We start from the raw sequence: 18,305 nt of genomic DNA, 5'->3' as shown, positions 1-18,305 counted from the left end.
ATGTAATGCTAGGAGTATAGTAAATAAATTTGATGAATTTGAAGTGCTGGTCAAGACATCAAAGGCAGATATTGTTGGGATATCGGAGATGCGGTCTCACAGAGATATAAGCAGTGCAGAACTGAAATTTGGGGAGTACAATGTGTACAGAAAAGATGTGTAAGTTAAGAAACACACAAAATCTAAGGAAGTGCATCCAGTTGATATAGATGGACAGTGGAATGAGGAGTCAGTTTCGAGTGATGTAAGCACTGGAAAAGCAAAAATGAAGATAGAAGTGTGTTGTGGGCATAATGACTCTGATGAGCACAACCAATAACTGTACAAAGAGAGTGGGCCAGTAAATCAGAATGTCTTATATGGGGTATTTTAACTTCCCAGATATTGACTGGAACTTGTGAGTTGGTCACTCGCACACTACCAAGGTTTTTGTGGATTTATTGGATGACTGTTTTCTATAGCAGCAGCATGTTCAAGGGGCAACCAGAGGGAGTAATACTCTTCATCTGATTATCACCAGTGATTATTCATGCATTAAGAATTTGCAGTAAATCCCACATCAGAACACTGTGATCAAGGCCAGATAGTGGCCATGATCACAGTGTTCTGATGTGGGATTTACTCAAAGTTGTCACTACCATCAGGGTAAAGGGAAGGGTTTTTGTTTTCATAAAGGTGACTACAGTGGTCTCAGACAGTTTTTAAATTCTATACATTGGGACCAACTGATGATGTTACCAACAGAAAATTCTTAATGGGAAGCATACAAGGAATTAATCTCGGAAGCTACTACGCTTTTCATACCAACTAAGAAATATACTGTTCAAGGTTTAGACCTAAATGGATGTCAGATGAACTAATGAGACTTGTGGCAGAGAAAAAAAAAAGGATGGGATGCATATAAATTATCAGGCAAAAACAGAACCTATGGTAGATACAAACTAGTCTGTAATTAAGTCACAAATTAGGTTAAGCAAGCAAAGGCAGATTACGAGATGGCACCTCCGTAGCCAGGTGGGCAGGAGCAGCAGTGCGTAGCACACGCTTCTTGATTAGACCGGGGTTCGAGCCTGTGCCCACCAAATACGGAGGATGCGGAAAGGTCAGAGAATGACCACCGTATATCCCTGGAGCAATATGGCCTTAGTTGCTAATGCTCCTAAAAACCAAAAATAACAATAACATAGCAGATTACGAGAAATCTTTGGAAAAGGATGCAAAGAAAAACAGCATGGACTTCTTTACTTATATAAACTCTAGAAGGAAGGGAATGAATCAGTTTGGTCCAATTGATATCAATGGTTTGTCTGTTGATGATCTTGATCAGATAGCTCACAAACTGAATGAGTATTTTGCATTCAAATGAGGAATTCTGTAGGAAAGTGGAGGACAGAAGGTTATTAAACTCTTATAGAGAACTAAATGATTTTGCAATAACTGAGAGCAAAGTGGAGGGGAAATTGTGGAAGTTAAACATAAGAAAGGTGGATGGGATCTATGCAGTTATATTAAAAGAGGCAGCAAAGGAAGTAAGAAAACCTTTAGCCATAATTATGAGAGCTTCCTTGGATTCAGGAGAGGTCCCATGGACTGGAGATGTGCAAATGTGTCCCCAATTTTCAAAGGGAGATCAAAGAGTATCACAAGTAATTACGGACCTGCTAGTTTAACTTCTTTTTTTTGAAATTAATGAAAGCACTGGTTAAAGAAGCACTGCAGGATCATCCAGATAAGGCTGTAGTTATACTCCAGACAAAGCATGCGTTTGTTAAAGGGAAGTCTTGTCTGACCAATTTGATTGGATACTATGAAGTGGTCACAAAGGAACTGGATGCAAAAAATAATTTTGATATCACATACTTGGATTTTAGGAAAACGTTTGATACTGTTGCACATGGAAGGCTACTATACAAATTGGAGCAGTATGGCATTAAGGGCAAATTGTTGCTATGGATGGTTGAGGAAAGGGATGGTTGAGTGTGGAGAAAACAGAGAGTGGTAATCAGTGGACACTGTTCTTTGTGAACTAATGTTATTAGTGAAATCCCCAGGCTTTGGTGTTTGGTCCATTTTTGTTTTCTGTATTATTAATGATATTGATGAAGGTATATTAGGCTTAATGTACAAGTTTGCAGACGATACGAAGGTTAGTAGGGTTCTTAATGACACTGATGACAGCGTAATACCGCAACAGGATGTAGAAAAATTGAGCAGATAGGCTGAGAGGTGGCAACTGAAGTTTAACATTGACAAATGCAAAGTACTGCATATGGGTAGCAGTAACCCCAGAGAAATGTACCAACTGTGTGGTACTACACTCGGGGTAGTGGAGAATGAAAAAGATCTAGGGGCAACTGTGCAGTCAGATATGAATTTTTTGTGAGCAGTATAGACAGGCTTTCAAGAGTAGCTCACGGGGTCAATGATATGCAGGAATTTTGTCGGCAGAGATAATTAGGTGATTATCCCTTTGTATAAGGCAATAGTCAGGTCACACCTACAGATCTGCGTAGAGATCTGTAGGCCTCATTTTAGGAAAGATGTAGAATTGTAGGAAATAGTACAGAGAAGGGCAACAAGATTGGTGAGGGGAACAAAGGGATGACCTTACTACTAGGCACTTGCGAGGTGATCTGATTGCCGTGTATAAGGCCTTGAATGGTTTGAGCAGGCTCAGTGCTGATGGGATTCTTTCTCTTGTCAGATTAAACACCTGAGGGGGCATAAATTCAAATTGAGGAAAGACAGCTGTAGAATAGATGTGTGGAAATTTGCCTCTAAGCAGTGGGTAGTTGATTGCTGGAACAAACTTCCATCTGTCGTAGAAGTTGATAGCTGAAATAAATTCAAGGAAGAACTATACAAAGTTTTGGAGTGAGTGGATGAGTGGAATGGGAAGGTTTTTTTTTTTTTTTTTTTTGGCTGATGCTGTATAAGCTTGCTTTCTTGCTTCATGTCTCTCCTAATGCTAATGCTAATTTTGTAAAATTATAAGTAAGTACATCTAATATTTAATTCATACAAAATTTTTTAAAAATGAATATGCATTTGTTTAAGCCCTTGTTATAAATGAAATAAATTAAAATTTTGCTTGCTGGGTTATCTGACACTTTCACTTGTCTAAACAGTCATAAATCTTGTTATAGTTGGATCAACAGGTTTGTACTGTATAAATACTGATAATGAATCTGAAGATGATGTTCAGAACAGAATATGAAAGGCATAGTTGGTCTGTTTGTTGTTACAGGTGACCCCCGCTTAACGCTGATCATTCGTTCCGGAAAAACAGAGCGCTAAGTGAATCCGCGCTAAGCGAGCCCCGCTTTCCCATAAGGTAACATATGTATTTACAAATGTATGAGCTGCGGTCGGTGCCATAGGATATTTCCTAATGAATAATAAACAGTAATGAAAATATGCACAAATGTCGGTCAAAATATTTAATATTCAAATATTTGCACATATAAAATATTCTGCATTACATACGTATAATTATGTGGTAACTACTTGCGTATCAAAAGTAAACTTAAAATTCCAATTAAAATAATGAATTTAATTGATTTCATTTAATTGATGAATTTAATCATGAAAAATGTGTGGATTTTGAGATGAACTTTGGCCCTCTTCCAAATAAACTAAAAGCGGTATTAATTTTAAATTCCCCGCAGCGTTACCACCCAACAATGAAGTCAACCGATCCTTTGCCACTTTGAAACCTGGCATGTTTTTTTCTTCTTTCAATATGAAACTCCTTTTAGGCATTCGTTTCCACAAAAGTCCTGCTTCATCTATGTTAAAAACTTGTTGAGAAGTATAACATATAATAATTTTAACAAGTTCTTTTTTGAAAGTTTCGGCTCCTTGATCTGCACTAGCGACTTCTCCCTGGATTTTAAATCTATTCTACCAGCCCTTACCAGTTTTAAATGGTTCCACATTTTTTTTTTTTTTTTTTAGGCGAGCTTTTTTCAGATCATCATATTGGCTAATCTCTCTCTCTCTCTTTTTTTTTAAATATTTAACTTAACTGAATTCTGCATTGGAATATTATCTTCAATAAAATTAGTCTTTCCATTTCAATCCTAATAGCCGGCCTAGTCCTAGTTGCTTGCAGTGGAACAGCTATCTTTCCCGCTGCTAAAATTAATTCTTTATTTTTTTATAATTGTTCTTCCAGTTCAAGTTGCAAGTCCTAAATTATGTATGGCACACATCCGCTTGTCTTGGACCTGAATCGATTCGCTTCAAAACGTCTAATTTAATTTTCAAATTCAGTCTTTTTCTTACATTTATAGTCTTCGTACTGCGCCCAGACGTTGTTGCTTTTTCATTCCTATTGGTCATTATTAGCTATTCGAAAATGTAACCGCGTTGGTTGAATTAATTATGATACAATGTTCAAGTAAACTTTCCGTTATGCACAATGTCTAATACTCCACTGAGTGATGACTAGACTTCGGATAAATGCATATAACGCAAATATTACAAGCAATATATTTGATCATTTTTTAAAATGTTGATCTCGGAACTACGTAACAAGTGACTGTACTGCAATTAAATTAGCGTGCGAGAAAATTTCACTGAGCGTGGGAAAATTCCTCAAGTCGGCATGGGAAACGTTTTAATGCTGTTTTGCTATTCATTTTCAAGCTATCGACTCCATCAAATGAAACGATTTCGTTAAATATGTCAAAAATGTAATTTGTAAAAGAGCGTTATAGTGATCTGTGACAGCGTTATAGTCAGATACAGGTTATAATATAAGAACAGCGTTATAGCGAATCAGCGTAAAGCGAACCGCGTTATAACGGGGGCCTGCTGTATTTGGTTTTTAGGAGCATTAGCAACTAAGGCCATATTGCTCCGAGGATATGCGGTGGTCATACCCTGACCTTTCCGCATCCTCCGTATTTGGTGGTCATGGGCTTGAACCCCGGTCTAATCAAGAAGCATGTGCCACACACTGCTGCTCCTGCCCACCTGGCTACGGAGGTGCCATAGTTGGTCTTTAGTATTCTCAAAACGGGACGGAGATCCAAAGAAATTAAGTTAAAAACTAAAATTAGGCTATTTAATAGTAATCTAAAAAAAAAGTGCTTCCTTATGGTTCTGAAACATGGAAGTTATCTAAGGCCATCGTAAAAAAACTCTTATGTAAATAAATAACTTAGATGAACAGCACAGATATACCACCAAATAAGATACATAATATATCACCATGGGAGAAGACAAAACAAAAAAGCCACTATGTGGGAAATACTGAAAAGAAAATGGATTGGACACACTTTGTGAAACCCTGACAAAGAAACTACTTGGCCAGCACTATAGGCAAATCCTCAGAGGAAAAGACATAGACCCAAAATGAAATGGAATAGAACAATGGAGAAGGATGAGCTTGTTATGAAAGTGTCAAAGAGAGAGAGATGCTGCAAAGAGTCTGTGTGTGTGTGTGAGAGAGAGAGAGAGAGAGAGACCCTTTGCTCCTCCTGGAATGAAAAGGATTAATTAAGTGAATTTCTTACCTTCTTGTTAGATTTGAAGACATTACATTTAAATACATTACTTCCTCCATCTCTAGCGATATAGCTAAAAATCTTCAAGTCTTGGGAATCATGAGAAACATAAAATATCCTGAAAAAAATTATAAATGTATTTAGTTATTTAGCAGGTATAAAAATTTATACTTTTTTGAATAAGGTTATATAACAGTGAACGTAAAATTCAAATTTAAATGAACTGAAACAATTATTCTCCAAAGGAGCCACACACTTTCAAAGGTTTCTAAAAATGAAAATTGAATATACCGATACTAGAAACTTGAATGTGAAGCTTTCAATTAATATTTCGTCATCAATCAGTACAATTGAATAGTGAAGGTGATATAACTCTAATGAAAATGGTTTCTGGTTATATATAATGGGACAAAAATATCTACATTACAGATTCAAATACAAATTATCTTCATTAATTCTTGGGATTATAGAAAAGTGAATGACAGTGAACTTGTGCTACACATCCTTGGTCTGGCTGTCATTACTTGTATAACTTATTGGTGTAATAAACTTTTGTAAAGGAAATAATAGAACAACCATATCAAATTAATATGTTCCTATTTATTATTATTATTATTAGCTATATGGTGCAAGGAAGCCTGAGGCTTATGTTGCACCAGCCAAAAAAAAAAAAAAAAAAAAATTCCTGAGCCACCCTGAGAGAGAGAGAGAGAGAGAGAGAGAGAGAGAGAGAGAGAGAGAGAGAGAGAGAGAGAGAGAGAGAGAGAGAGAGAGAGAGAGAGAGAGAGAGAGAGAGAGAGAGAGAGAAAGGAATCACCAAGAAAGAGAAGAATGATGATATCCAGCTCAGGACCCTGGGTGTGCCATGCCCATACTCACCAGATGTGAGCCCCTGGGGTGAAATTTGTTTTGCATTACATCCATCAGTGGCATAGCTACCATGTAGGCAGGCAAGGCAATTGCCTCTGGGCCCCAGCATCTTTGGCTGTCTCCTCTTTTTGCAATTTTCATTAATTAAGTAGGAGCCCAAACATGTTCTTTGCCTCCAGGCCCAAAAAAGGGTAGCTATGCTACTGACATCCATCCTAATGGTGAATTAACTGTCAGGATGGATGTGCTTTGATGGACACTCAAAAAAAAAAAAAAAAATCTAAAAAGGGCTCTCCATAAGAAATGGCAGCAAGCCAACATGCCTGGCCATTTTATGGTACAGTAAGTACATTATTATTTAAAGGTAAGAAGTTTTGAAATGATTAATACCATTGATTTAGATAAGGTATAAAAGACACAGAAAAAAAAGTTTAGAATGCTATTAATTTCATTTAATACAACTTTTTGAACAAATAAATACACAAAATATGTTTTGACTTCATCTCAAAACTATCACAAGAAAAAAAAAAATCATAAAGTAAATGATGTTGAACTAATAAACAGGAAAATGTTAATTTGAATCTCAAGGGCATACATTTTCATACCTTTGACTTATTGATATTTCATTTGGCGCCAAAATTTCAAATTTTACATAATTATAAAAACGCTGAATTCTAGTGAGACCTTCACGAAAAAGGAAAAAAAGTCAGTTAAAGCTTCATGTTATGAAATTTCATACATAGGCAGTTCTCGCTTTAGGAGTTTTTTTTTTTTTTTTCCAAAGTATCAAGTATCAACAAAATCGGAAATATGAACATTGCAAAAAATAAAACAAACACCGCATTTCAAATCATGCGCGTAGCTATTCAATACAGTGAACCCAGCCTCCGTTCCGGACACCATCGTATTGTGAAAATATCGTAATGTGAACCCAATAACACATTGTTTTTAGGTAATTCGTAAAGTTTAAATTTTCGCTGTATTAGTTACCAAATCAAATCAGTAAAATGCACTACACTTTCATCGTTATCATATGTTCTGTTATAAGAACCAATTTTGAACGGCTTTGTGATATTTTCTAGAGGTCACGACCATAAAACAATTTGCACTTTCCGGTTTATTGGGCTTTTCTGTTAATGCAAGCAATTATAAATGGGTCGTAAACTCTATCTTCTTGCATTTGCGATAATGCAAGAAGATAGAGTTTTATGGTGAAACCTGTTTCCCCCATACTGAAATCTTCAATCATATAAAAAACAAATAAATTTTCAGAATCTTCGCTTCATTCCTTTTTTTTTTTTAAGCTTCGTAAACTTTTTACTCAGCGCAAATCGTGTTAGTTGCAATTTGTGCGTTCCGTTAAAAAATGCTTATGCATGCTATTAAAATTTATAAAGAAAATAGAAGATTATCTTGGAAACAAACACCTCTTGAACACAGCGGCAACCCCCAAGGCAGAATGCGCTGGTCCCAAAGGAACTAGTAGTCGTTGGTGACTCTATTGTCAGGGAAACGGGAAACATGCTTTGTAAAAAGGATAGGTGGAATAGGACCAGGGTATGTCTGCCAGGGGCAAAAGTTGATGACGTTGTAGAGCGGATATCATCTTTTAAGGGCACAAAAGGTGATATAGTTGTACACGTTGGCACTAATGACATTAAGAGTAGGAGACCGGCGGAATTACTTGACAAGTACAGGTCACTGATGAAAAAAAGCAGTGAATTAGGGTTGAAATTGAAAGTGTCTGCAATTCTGCCCAGACACGATAGGAGGGAGTATATGATGAGAGCCCTGTCAATCAATTCGGCCCTGGAAAGATTGTGCAGGGCTCAAGGGGTAGAATTTTTTTCAGCCTGGTCTGTACTTGTTAACAGGAGAGACTGGTTCTACAGGGATGGGATACACTTAAATAGAAAGGGTGCAAGAATGTTTGCTGATGCTATCGAGGCAATGTTAGGTGGGTCGGAAAACTGCTAGATTGGGGGGATACAAGGACTAATAGATTAACAGTAGCCACTGGCAGAGGTGAAAGTGATTCTTGCACTGCTTCTATTGGAATGAGCCGCAGCCTGGAAAATAAGATGCAGGATATTTCAGAGACTGCTGGGAATCATTGGGGTACAAGTAAACACATGGGTTGTGTTAGGGTAGCTAAGAAAAAGAACAGGTGCATGTATACTTGTGTGTACACCAATGCTAGGAGTTTAGTAAATAAATTTGATGAATTTGAGGTATTGCTCAAAACATCAAAGGCAGATATTGTGGGGATTTCAGAGACGTGGTGTCACACAGATATAAGAAATGCAGAACTGGAATTTGGGGAGTACAATGTGTACAGAAAGGATAGACAGGATAGGAAGGGAGGAGGGGTTATGCTATTAATTAAGAAACACATAAAATCCAAGGAAGTGAAGCCAGTCGACATCGCTGGACAGTGCAGTGTCGAGTCAGTTTGGTGTGACATAAGCATTGGGAGATCAAAATTGAGAGTAGGAGTGTGCTATAGGCCTAATGACTCTGATGAGTATAATAAGAAACTGTTCGGAGAAATAGAGTGGGCCAGTAAATCAGAGAGTCTTATAATGGGGGATTTTAATTTCCCAGATATTGACTGGAATTTGGGGGCTGGTCACTCACACAGTAGCAAGGCTTTTGTGGATTTATTGGATGATTGTTTTCTACATCAGCATGTTCGGGAGGCAACTAGAGGGAGTAATACTCCTGATTTGATTATCAGTAGTGATTCTTCATGCATTCAGAATCTGCAGATAAATGAACCACTTGGTGGCAGTGATCACAGTGTGCTGAAGTGGGAGTTACTCAAAGAGGTAACTACCATTAGGGGTAAAGGGAAGGGGTATTGCTTTCGTAAAGGCGACTACAATGGACTGAGACAGTATTTAAATTCTATACAGTGGGATCAACTGATGATATTGCCAACAGCAAATTCAAAATGGGAAGCATTCAAAGAACTTATCGTGGAAGCTACTAGGCTTTACATACCAACTAAGAAATATTGTTCAAGGTTTAGGCCTAAATGGTTGTCAGATGAACTAATGAGGCATATGGCAGAGAAGAAAAATGCATGGGATACATACAAATTAACACGTGACACGGATGACTATGATAGATACAAGTTGATCTGTAACCAAGTTACAAAGGAGGTTAGGCAGGCGAAGGCAGATTACGAGAGATCCTTGGCAAGGGATGCGAAGAAAAACAGCAAAGAGTTCTTTACTTATGTAAACTCTAGAAGGAAGGGGATGAATCAGATTGGTCCACTTGAGATCGATGGGTCAACTGTTGATGACCCTGCTCGGGTAGCTAACAAACTAAATGAATATTTTGCATCGACATTCACACATGAGGAGTTATTCAGCGAGGGGAATGCCAGAGGTGTATTCAACTCTAGCAGTAAGCTAGAGAATCTTGTAATAACTGAGAGCAAAGTGGAGGAGAAATTGTTGAAGATAAACACAAGAAAGGCACCTGGGGTGGATGGGATCTATCCAGTTATATTAAAGGAGGCAGCAAAGGAGGTAAGCAAACCCTTAGCCATAATTATGAGAGCTTCCTTGGACTCAGGGGAGGTACCCATTGACTGGAGATGTGCAAATGTGACCCCAATTCACAAAGGGGGATCAAAGGCTGACACAAGTAATTATAGACCTGTGAGTTTAACTTCTGTTCCCGGAAAATTAATGGAGGCACTGGTGAAAGAAGCACTGCAGGATCATCTAGACAAGACTTCAGTTATAGCTAGGACACAGCATGGTTTTGTTAAAGGGAAGTCTTGCCTGACCAATTTGATTGGATACTATGATGCAGTCACAAAAGAACTGGATGCAGGGAATAACTTTGATATTATATACTTGGATCTTAGAAAGGCTTTTGATACTGTTGCACATGGAAGACTGCTGCACAAATTGGAGCAGTGTGGCATTGGAGGCAAGTTGCTGCTATGGATAAAGGGGTGGTTGAGGGGGAGAAGACAGAGAGTGGTAATCAATGGACACTGCTCATCGTGGACTAATGTTATTAGTGGAGTCCCTCAGGGTTCAGTATTGGGGCCTTTATTGTTTTCTGTATTTATAAATGATATTGATGATGGTATATCAGGCTTAATGTCCAAGTTTGCAGACGATACGAAGGTTGGCAGGGTTGTCAAGGACACTACTGACACTATGCTGCTGCAACAGGATTTGGAAAGGTTGAGCAGATGGGCTTCGAGGTGGCAAATGAAGTTTAACATTGACAAATGTAAAGTACTACATATGGGAAACAGCAACCCCAGAGCAACGTATCAACTCTGTGGTACTACACTGACAGTGGTAGAGAATGAAAGGGACCTGGGGGTGGTGGTGGTGCAGGCAGATATGAAGTTCTCTGAGCAGTGCAGACGAGCTGCAAGAGTAGCTCATGGTGTATTGTCAATGATATATAGGAATTTTTCTAGCAGGGATAAGGAGGTGATTATTCCCTTGTATAAGGCAATGGTCAGGCCACACCTAGAGTACTGTATACAGGCCTGGAGGCCTCATTTCAGGAAGGATGTAGAGCTGCTGGAACGAGTACAGAGAAGGGCAACTAGATTGGTGAATGGGACAAAGGGGTTCTCTTACGAAGAAAGGCTTAAGTTTTGCAAATTACAGTGTCTGGAAACTAGGCACCAGCGGGGTGATCTGAAAGAGGTGTACAAAGCCTTGAATGGTTTGAGCATGCTCAATGCTGATGGGATTCTTCCTCTAGCTCAGAAAAATCACCTGAGAGGGCATAAATTCAAATTGAGGAAAGACAGATGTAGGATAGATGTGCGGAAATTTGCCTTTAGCCAGCGGGTGGTTGGTGGGTGGAACAGACTTCCATCCCTTGTCGTGGAAGTTGATAGCCTAAATAAGTTTAAGGCTCAGCTGGACAGGTATTTCGAACGAACAGAGGGGTGAAGTGGAAGTGGTTATTTTTATTTATTTATGTTACTTTTTTTTTTTTTTTTTGGCTGATGCTGCATAAGCTTGCTTTCTTGCATCAAATGCCTCTACTAATGCTAATACTAATGCTAATGCTAATTTCTGAAGAAGAAGACTCCTTGTGCAACAAACCAACGAGTACCGAGCCAATAATAATTGATCATCAAGGAGTATGCATTTAGTCGATAATGAAAAATAAACATTATTTAAAATTTGTAAGCATAAATAATTTCTTCATTATTATAATTTGCTTGATTTTACAGGCTACGTTTTAATTTCTTTGCATAAATCAATCATTGTTTAAATATAAACTAATTAGCTAACTAACTGCATTGTTGAGAACGTAATCTCTATTTTTAACCTTATGTCTATGGGATTTAATTCTCGCTTTACGAGCGCGGGCTAGGAACGAATTAACTCGAGAACTACCTGTACGTGATTTTCAAGGACCAATTCAGTTAATTTATTCACTGCTTTTATGATAGTATAATCTATATCATAATTCATAAGTGATTCAAGCACAGCAAGTTGTAAAGATCTCTTTACAAATAGATTTCACATGTTCAGTAAGACTCTCTTCCTCTTTATCTTCCTCCTTCACTTACTTTTGACACTGTTGCGCATGGAAGACTACTGTACTAATTGGAGCAGAATGGTATTAAGGGTAAGTTGCTACAATGGATAAAAGGATGGTTAAGTGGGAGAAGACAGAGGGTGGTAATCAATGGGTGCTGCTCTTCGTGGACTAATGTTATTAGTGGAGTCCCACAGGGTTCGGTGTTGGGTCCACTGTTGTTTTGTATATTTATCAATGATATTGATGAAGGTATATCAGGCTTAATGTCGAAGTTTGCAGATGACACGAAGGTTGGCAGGGTTGTTAATGACAGTAATGGCAGTGTGCTACTGCAACAGGATCTAGATAATTTGGGCAGATGGGCTAAGAAGTGGCAACTGAAGTTTAACCTTGACAAATGCAAAGTACTGCATATGGGTAGAAGTAACCCCAGAGAAACGTACCAACTGTGTGGTACTACACTTAAGGTGGTAGAAAATGAAAAAGACCTGGGAGTAATTGTGCAGTCAGATATGAAGTTTTCTGAGCAATGTAGACAGGCTGCTAGGGCAGGTCATGGGGTTTTGTCAATGATATATAGGAATTTTGCTAGCAGGGAAAAGGAGGTGATTGTCCTTCTGTATAAGGCAATGGTCAGGCCACGCCTTGAGTACTGCGTACAGGTCTGGAGGCCTCATTTTAGGAAGGATGTAGATTTGCTTGAGCGTGTACAGAGAAGAGCAACACGATTGGTGAGGGGAATGAAGGGATCCTCTTACCAAGAGAGGCTTAAGTTCTGCAAATTGCAGTGGCTGGAGACTAGGCACCTGCGCGGTGATCTGATTGAGGTCTATAAGGCCTTGAATGGGTTGAGCACGCTGAATTCTGATGGGATCCTCCCACTTGTTCAGAATACGAACCTACGGGGACATAAGTTCAAATTAAGAAAGGATAGATGTAGAATAGATGTGCGGAAATTTGCCTTTAGCCAGCGGGTGGTTAATTGCTGGAACAAACTTCCATCTGTCGTTGTGGAAGTTGATAGGTTAAATAAATTTAAGGAGGAACTGGACAGGCATTTGGAGGGTATGGTGTGATTTTTTTTTTTTTTTTTTTGGCTGATGCTGCATAAGCTCCTACACTTGCTTTCTTGCATCAAGTGCCACTACTACTACTACTACTACTACTACTACTACTACTACTACTTGCCAAAGCTGCAGTGACAACAGTTACTTCTGTCAACTTGAAACCAAGCACAATCCAAATCTCCAATGGAAGTTGCAGCCACACAGTTCACATACCAGTTCAGTCATCAATCTGTTGTTGTCACGTGGTCGTCTTACAAATCGGTTTGGGATGATGACAGGTTATATATCATTCAAAGCTGCAGTGATAGTTTTCACTGTATCAAGGATATCTGCATTTCCTGATATCTGTCACAAGACTTTTGAATTTGGTCTTCTATAGATGTTATACAGAAAGCTTTCAGTTTGATATTTTGAGGCAGTTGATAATTCCCAAGTACAGGAGCTCAATGACACTTGATTTGTTAGCAAGCAAAAAGAGAATAAACAAGTTATTCTCTCTTTTTTTGTTTTGTATCTTCTACTTCAAATCAAGCCCACTTTTTAAATGCAGAACATCAGTCCAATAGTAGAGTAATCTTTTGGGAAGCCATTCATCTTTATAGCCATATAAGTCCTTTTCTAAGGAGTTTTCTCATCATCCATCCATTCACGCTTCTTGGCTTTGTAATCTGAAGGGAGAAGTGTTTTATCCCCTTAAAACACCATGAATTTTTTATACTTTCCAACAATGATGGTTTTTAGTTTCTCACTAATATCTGTATTATAAGCAAATAGCATACTCAATCTTTCCTTGGATTTTTCCCTCATGGCAAGTTGTAGCTCTTAAAGCAAGTGCCCAATCTCAATCTGAGTGTAAATTGTAAAGCAATGCAGTTTCATTGAAGTAGATGATGTTCTTTAGTGATTAATTTTCAAGAACTGGCACTATATTTTCTCTATGATTACAGTAGTGAACAAAAAGTAGCAGATTCTAGAGGAAATTCATCTTGTCTTCTCCACTGAAAGATATACAGCAATTTTAGAAGTTTAATGAATAACCAATTTCAAACATCATTCAATAATATATATGGTATCTTAAAAATAAAATACTTCAAACATATAATGCACAACATACATTATATTTTCTTAGAAATGTTTGCCACTCAGAGTTTTTCTTATAATATATTTTGCTTCCCTCTTAAGAAATCAGCGGTAATCTCCCATCATGGTAGTATCCCAGTAATCTTGTACCACTTTTCCATCACAGATATGTCCTGATGAATGCATTCCTCTTGCTCATCACTTACATCTCCCAAATTCTGAGAGGAAAAAATGAGATGGGAATAGAAAATGAATTCTGAAAAACATTCAACAGCCCATATCTTTATAACACTGCAGCTAGGCTGACATTAGAAATTCATAATTATATTCTTCTCTTCTTCCAAGATATCCACACAACTGCATTAAATGATCACCAATCTGCTAGTCCCGTATCCTGTAGCTTTGTTTCATAAAATAACATCTTTGAGGAGTTTCTTTAGTTGAGGCTCAACGAAAATTCCTTCTTTCAATTTTGTATCTGTTAAATGAGAAACACTTTCTTCTTTATCCAGAGCCTTCACAAAATTCTTCATTATTCCAAGTTTTATATGCAGAAGTGGAAGAAGAACCTTTTCTGGTTTAACCAGTGGGATATATTTTATACTGCTTCTTCCTGATTAAAACTCTTCCTTCTTTTCCCCACTACTGCACAATATAATTCGAGCCCGTGACTACCAAATACGGAGGATGCGGAAAGGTCAGGGAATGACCACCGCATATCCCGGAGCAATATGGCCTTAGTTGCTAATGCTCCTAAAAACCAAATAACAAACAACAACAAACAAGCAACCAGTCAGCATCCTTTTTACTGTCCATCTTCAAACCCTCAGATATTCAAGTCTAATGTGAATAAGTATCTTCTTTCATCTTCTCAACCTTTATTAATTTTTATATTAATTATTTTTTATTAATCTTTATTAATCTTTATTAATATAATTTTTTATATAAGTATTTATTTAACCCATGCACAGTACTAAGTAGTATAGGTTCTGATACCTCTCATGCATGGGGTTTTCATTAAAAAAAAAAAAACTCTTTGCATATTAACTACAATAAGTGTATTGAACTGCAGGATGAATTAACTTGCTGTCAATAACAGAAATAAATAAACCTTTATGCTTATCTAACCAAAACATCACCTGCTGTAAAAAATTCTAGACATTCTAGTTTAAAAAATAAAATAAAAAGTTATTATTTGATCAGATATTTTTCATTTTCACAAATTCATTTCTTGAACTCTTTGATCCTATCCTATATGTAATCTAGACAGCCAACGAAACTTTAGAACTCTAGTGTAGAGGGACAGTGTAGTGTCCCAAAAAGATTATATATATAATCGGTAGAAAAGTTGCAGAGAAAAGAAAAGAAAGCTAAAAATAGAAAAAAAATAATAATAATAATAAAAAAAAGGTATAATAACTATAAAAAAAAATGAAATTAAACACTATATAGAAATAAACAAATACTTATATATACAAAATTATACTGTCATATATTGCACAATCCTGACATCTCATCAAGTGTCAACCACTAGAATTGCACGGCAAGACGAAATTCTGGTAGTTGACACTTGATAATATTCTAGGATTATGCAATATACAAAAATATAATTTTTTATATAAGTATTTATTTATTTCTATATGGTATTTGTTTATTTTTTTTTTTTGTAGTTATTCTACCTTTTCTATCTATTTTTTTTATACCTTTCTTTTCTGTTCTATCTTTCTTTTCTTTTTTTTACCTCTGCAGCTATTATCTACACATTATACAATTATGATCATTGGGTGCTTTCTATCTATCAGTGGCCCTTTTCCATAAATAATTTTTTTCCATTTCTTCCCTTTCTTTTTCATATAATTTTTATAGTTATATATATAAATATATAATTTGAAAGTAAGGTAGGAGAAATACACAGGAAAATTTGTGATATAACAATACCACTTCTCTATTTGTCTAAATTTTTAAGATGAAAACAAAATTATCTTCTTGATAATATTTATGATATTATAGATATTATAATATTTATAATATCAATAAGTATGATAATACTTATTGATAATGTAATAAGGAATGCAGAACTGGAATTCTGGGAGTACAATGTGTACAGAAAGGATAGGAAGGGAGGAGGGATTATGCTATTAGTTAAGAACGTGTACTTGCGTGTACACCAACATGGTGACACGAACATACTCTCTCTCTCTCTCTCTCTCTCTTGCAATGGGTAAATAAAATAACTAAAGAATTAGCTAAAAGAAATTTATGGAATTACTCTGGCTAAAGATTGCTTATATGTCAACAGAAATCAAAATTTTGTTACTTCTAGTTAATTTCTTTAGTTATTTTATTCTTTCTAGAAACCTTTCTTAAATAATATTTTCCCAATGTTAAACATTGGTAGAATCCAGAGAGGATTCCACCAATGTTTAACATTGGGAAGTAATATTAATGTTACCACATGTATTAACCTTGTTTTTGTCTTAAATTTAGATGCACCGAAAATATTACATTTATATTACGTTTTCCTGCTTTTTTTTTGGTAGTTGTTGGTGCATAGGCTTTTGTGGCCATAATGCACCTCCCAAGGTTTTTGCAGTACATTGATCCAAGCCCGAGGCGGGAATCGAACCCGCGACCTTTGGGTTGCCAGGCAGGCACTTTACCCACCCGGCTAGCCCGGTCGGCTTATTTTTCTTGCCTTAAAATAAAATAGTATATATGTAAGTGAGGCAAGGATAAAAAATCACAACAAAAGAAAACACTAGACATTAATTATATCAAAGAAACTCAAAATTCTTTGAAGAAATAGAATACCATAATTAAAACTGCAAAGGAATCTGGCTTTCCATTATAAATATTATACAGCTACATGAATAATAGCAAAACTGCAGAAACACTGACCATATTTGTAAAATATAATAACATATAGAAGAGAGTATATGAGAGTCAAAACATGCCAATTGGGGAAACAGAAGTGTTTGCACAGTTTTATGAGGCAAGAGCTAATAACATTCCAGTTTCAGGTCATTCAAAAAAGGAAAGGAAGATGAGCTGATCTTGCACAGAAGAGAGATTCAATTTTAATCATCTCAAACAGATGATTTTACTGCTTACAAAAATAGTGTAGTGTATTTCTGGAACAGGATATCTCAACCATAAAAGCAATAGCTTTAAAGGAACATTATCATCCATCCTTAACAGACAGCATTATCAATAGAACTGTAAACAGTAGTTGCAATCCTATGACCAAGCTCATTATTCCATACATCCCAGGAGGTGCCTCCGTAGCCAGATGGGCAGGAGCAGCAGTGTGTAGCACACACTTCTTGATTAGACTGGGGTTCGAGCCCATGACCACCAAATACGGAGGATGCGGAAAGGTCAGGGAATGACAACCGCATATCCCCGGAGCAATATAGCAATGAGAGCATTTGTCGATCAATTCAGCCATGGAAAGATTGTGCAAGGCTCAAGGGGTAGAATTTGTTTCAGTCTGGTCTGTACTTGTTAACAGGAGAGACTGCTTCGACAGGAATGGGATACACTTAAATAGAAAGGGTGCAAGAATATTTGCTGATGCTATCGAGGCACTGTTAGGTGGGTCGGAAAACTGCTAGACTGGGGGGATACAAGGACTAATAGATTAACAGTTTTTTTTTTTTTTTTTTTGTAGTTGTTGGCGCATAGGCTTCTGGGGCCATAGTGCACCTCCCAAGGTTTTTTTTTTTTTTTTTTTTGCAGTACTGTACTTTGATCCAAGCCCGAGGCCGGAATCGAACCCGTGACCTTTGGGTTGCCAGGCAGGCACGTTACCCACCCGGCTAGCCCGGTCGGCAGATTAACAGTAGCCACTAGCAGAGGTGAAAGTGATTCTTGCACTGCTTCTATTGGAATGAGCAGCAGCCTGCAAAACAAGATGCAGGATATTTCAGAGACTGCTGGGAGTCATTGCGGTACAAGTAAACACATGAGTTGTGTTAGGGTAGCTAAGAATAGGAACAGGTGCATGTATACTTGCAAGTACACCAATGCTAGGAATTTGGTAAATAAATTTGATGAATTTGAGGTATTGCTCAAAACATCAAAGGCACATATTGTTAGGATATCAGAGATGTGGTGTCACACAGATATAAGGAATGCAGAACTGGAATTCTGGGAGTACAATGTGTACAGAAAGGATAGGAAGGGAGGAGGGATTATGCTATTAGTTAAGAACGTGTACTTGCGTGTACAC

At 37.2% G+C, this 18,305-nt stretch overlaps 1 protein-coding gene across 1 annotated transcript in view; it reads right to left on the bottom strand.

Annotated features, from left to right (window-relative positions):
* The window catches only part of LOC150089558 (uncharacterized), a 185,746-nt gene that overhangs the window by 122,325 nt on the left and 45,116 nt on the right, over positions 1 to 18,305 (bottom strand). Inside the window, exon 4 of the mRNA XM_090390029.1 lies at positions 5,523 to 5,631. Within this exon, the coding sequence (XP_090246155.1) occupies positions 5,523 to 5,631 (109 nt within the window). The remainder of the gene's footprint in view (positions 1 to 5,522; positions 5,632 to 18,305) is intronic.

Source organism: Mastigoproctus giganteus, chromosome 2 (assembly GCF_048544385.1).
Source record: "Mastigoproctus giganteus isolate SK-2022 chromosome 2, ASM4854438v1, whole genome shotgun sequence".
In the NCBI taxonomy this organism is placed as follows: domain Eukaryota; kingdom Metazoa; phylum Arthropoda; class Arachnida; order Uropygi; family Thelyphonidae; genus Mastigoproctus; species Mastigoproctus giganteus.
The sequence above is the reverse complement of the archived record's forward strand: the minus strand, read 5'-3'. Positions and strand labels throughout refer to the sequence as shown.